Source organism: Gossypium hirsutum, chromosome A05 (assembly GCF_007990345.1).
Source record: "Gossypium hirsutum isolate 1008001.06 chromosome A05, Gossypium_hirsutum_v2.1, whole genome shotgun sequence".
Classification (NCBI taxonomy): Eukaryota; Viridiplantae; Streptophyta; class Magnoliopsida; order Malvales; family Malvaceae; genus Gossypium; species Gossypium hirsutum.
The window spans coordinates 33,824,865-33,827,012 of NC_053428.1; the positions used below are offsets into that span (position 1 = coordinate 33,824,865).

At 33.2% G+C, this 2,148-nt stretch overlaps 1 protein-coding gene across 1 annotated transcript; it reads right to left on the reverse strand.

Annotated features, from left to right (window-relative positions):
• Positions 1-259: 259 nt before the first annotated feature.
• Positions 260-1,669, reverse strand: LOC107904409 (calvin cycle protein CP12-3, chloroplastic). Its single transcript, XM_016830771.2, has one exon. It carries the CDS (start codon positions 918-920, stop codon positions 510-512), a length of 411 nt encoding a protein of 136 aa, XP_016686260.1. The 5' UTR covers positions 921-1,669; the 3' UTR covers positions 260-509.
• Between the last annotated feature and the right edge of the window lie 479 nt (positions 1,670-2,148).

The window sequence follows — 2,148 nt, forward strand, 5'->3', positions numbered from 1 at the left end:
CAATAATCTTAAAGAGTTTACCATGGTTTAACAATTCCTCATGCTGGGATTGGCAAGTAATTTTCACCAAATTGTATCTTCCAACTCCCTTTGCTGCTCCTTCAGATTCAGGGGGACCAAACCAACAGAGGTAAGTCCAAAATTTCAGCTGATTTTGATGGATACTCTATCTGGTTTCATCACAAATTTTTCTTTATTGTCTTTTGTTACAGGCCCTAAACTTCAAATTCTTATACCGCTGGAAATAAACAGGCATGCATCCATCCAATACATGATCTAAAATTAAAAAAATCAACAAAGTTTTTTTACAACATAAGTTTCAGCTTGATTGAAAACAACAAAACAATAAAGGATTCACACCATACAGTTTAGATTAATAACTAAAACCACAAATTAACAATCCCCCAACAACAAAGTTGGTTTGATTGTTCTAAAGAGGTGCTTAATTCCTTACTATTTTCCCACTAAATAGCATTAGGCAGATCTAGAAAATGATATTCATTTTCCCATCAATCTTCATAGATCTTACACTCTTCAGTCTCAGGATTTTCCTGGCAAAAAGACTCCAAAGGATCTTTCTTTTCTATTTCAAGTCTAAGCCTAAGATCAGCCTTTGCTTGACTTACCTCTTCGACCTCGTCCCAAGCAACTTTGCACTCATCAGATGTCTCATCTCCTTCACAAACTTGCTTAGCTTCTGTAACTTTTTTCTCAATCATCTCAGTTAGCTTCTTTTCCCTCATTTGAGTTCCTTTGTATTTGGCTGCTCCCATTGCTTTGACTGTCATTCTCGATGCCCTTCTTTCACCTTTGTTATTACATTGAAAGTAAGCCCAACACAGCCTTGGATTTGAAGAAAAAAATGATGTCGAGTTCTTTTCTAGGGTCCCTGTCAGTGAGTTAAACCTTAGAGTTGCCATGCCTGAAGTCTGGTATACAACCTTTTTTTATTTTTTTTGGGTTAAATGGAGTTTGTGGGGGGTTGTTTGACCAAGAAATAGGGGGTCTTTGTCATGTTCAAGAAGATGATAGTTGAAAGAGAAGGAAAAGAGGGTTTATGAAACGACAACGAACTAGTTTGGATGAATTGTGATCAGTTTTAAGGCTGGTGGGGAAAAGATGGTAAAATCATACTCTTAGTCCTTATACCATGTGTAAATTGTAAATTGTAAATTTAATTTTTAGTTTTTAATTTAGTTCATTAGTCTTTATGTGGTATTTTTTTAAATAATTTCATTATAAATTCTAACCATATCTGATTTTATTGATGTAATGTCTAAAACTAGGCATAGCCCCTCCCCAACCCTAAATAAGAAGATAATGCACTTCAACGCATTCGAACCCATGTCTTCTTGCATTGACAACAATATCCATGCCAATTGAACTAAGACTTAATCAACAATGTGGTATTTTTAAATAACGTGATATATTTGTTTAGCTCATTGTACTTTGAAAATTTTATACATTTAGCCCTACTTGATACTATACTTTATTTAATGTTTAAAAGTAATATTTGAACTCACCCGATCTGGTCTTCGGACCCAAGTTATAGGATGCTATAACAATTAATGGAACAGTTACGTAAAAAACTAAATTCAAGAATATCAAATTACATGCAATTATACATATATCATGCATAACAAACAAAATTGAGTTTTAGTCGAGCTTACGAAAACTCTAAAATTGACTCGAAAACAAATAGAGATCAAATTGTAAAATTTATAAAATTTATGGGTCAATATACAAAATAAGAATCAGGCGACCGTGTGCCTAAGTCATATATTTCACAGAGGTCATGTGGCATAAAATCGACCTTGTTCACCAATAATCACACAACAGTGTCATTAGACCATGTTAGTAATTTAACTAAATCTATTTCATAAAATTGATATTGTTTAACTATTACAAAAATGATTATTTTGTTAATTTTTTATAAATAGAAATATTTGTAACACATACAATAAAATAATGGAATAAATTATTGTATTTGTGATTTGTGTTTGGTTTTATCAAGTAGCATTCTCCTCCACATATATCACGCAAAGTCCACACACGTTTCAAAGAGAACAATGAATGCTTGTTTGGTGATGGTGATGGTGATGGTAAGTAGGACAACGCCAATGCCCCATTTCCTCTTCTTGTCTTCAC

Coding starts and splice junctions, on each gene's coding strand:
- LOC107904409 (XM_016830771.2), bottom strand. CDS start 920: ATGGCAACTCTAAGGTTTAACTCACTGACAGGGACCCTAGAAAAGAAC.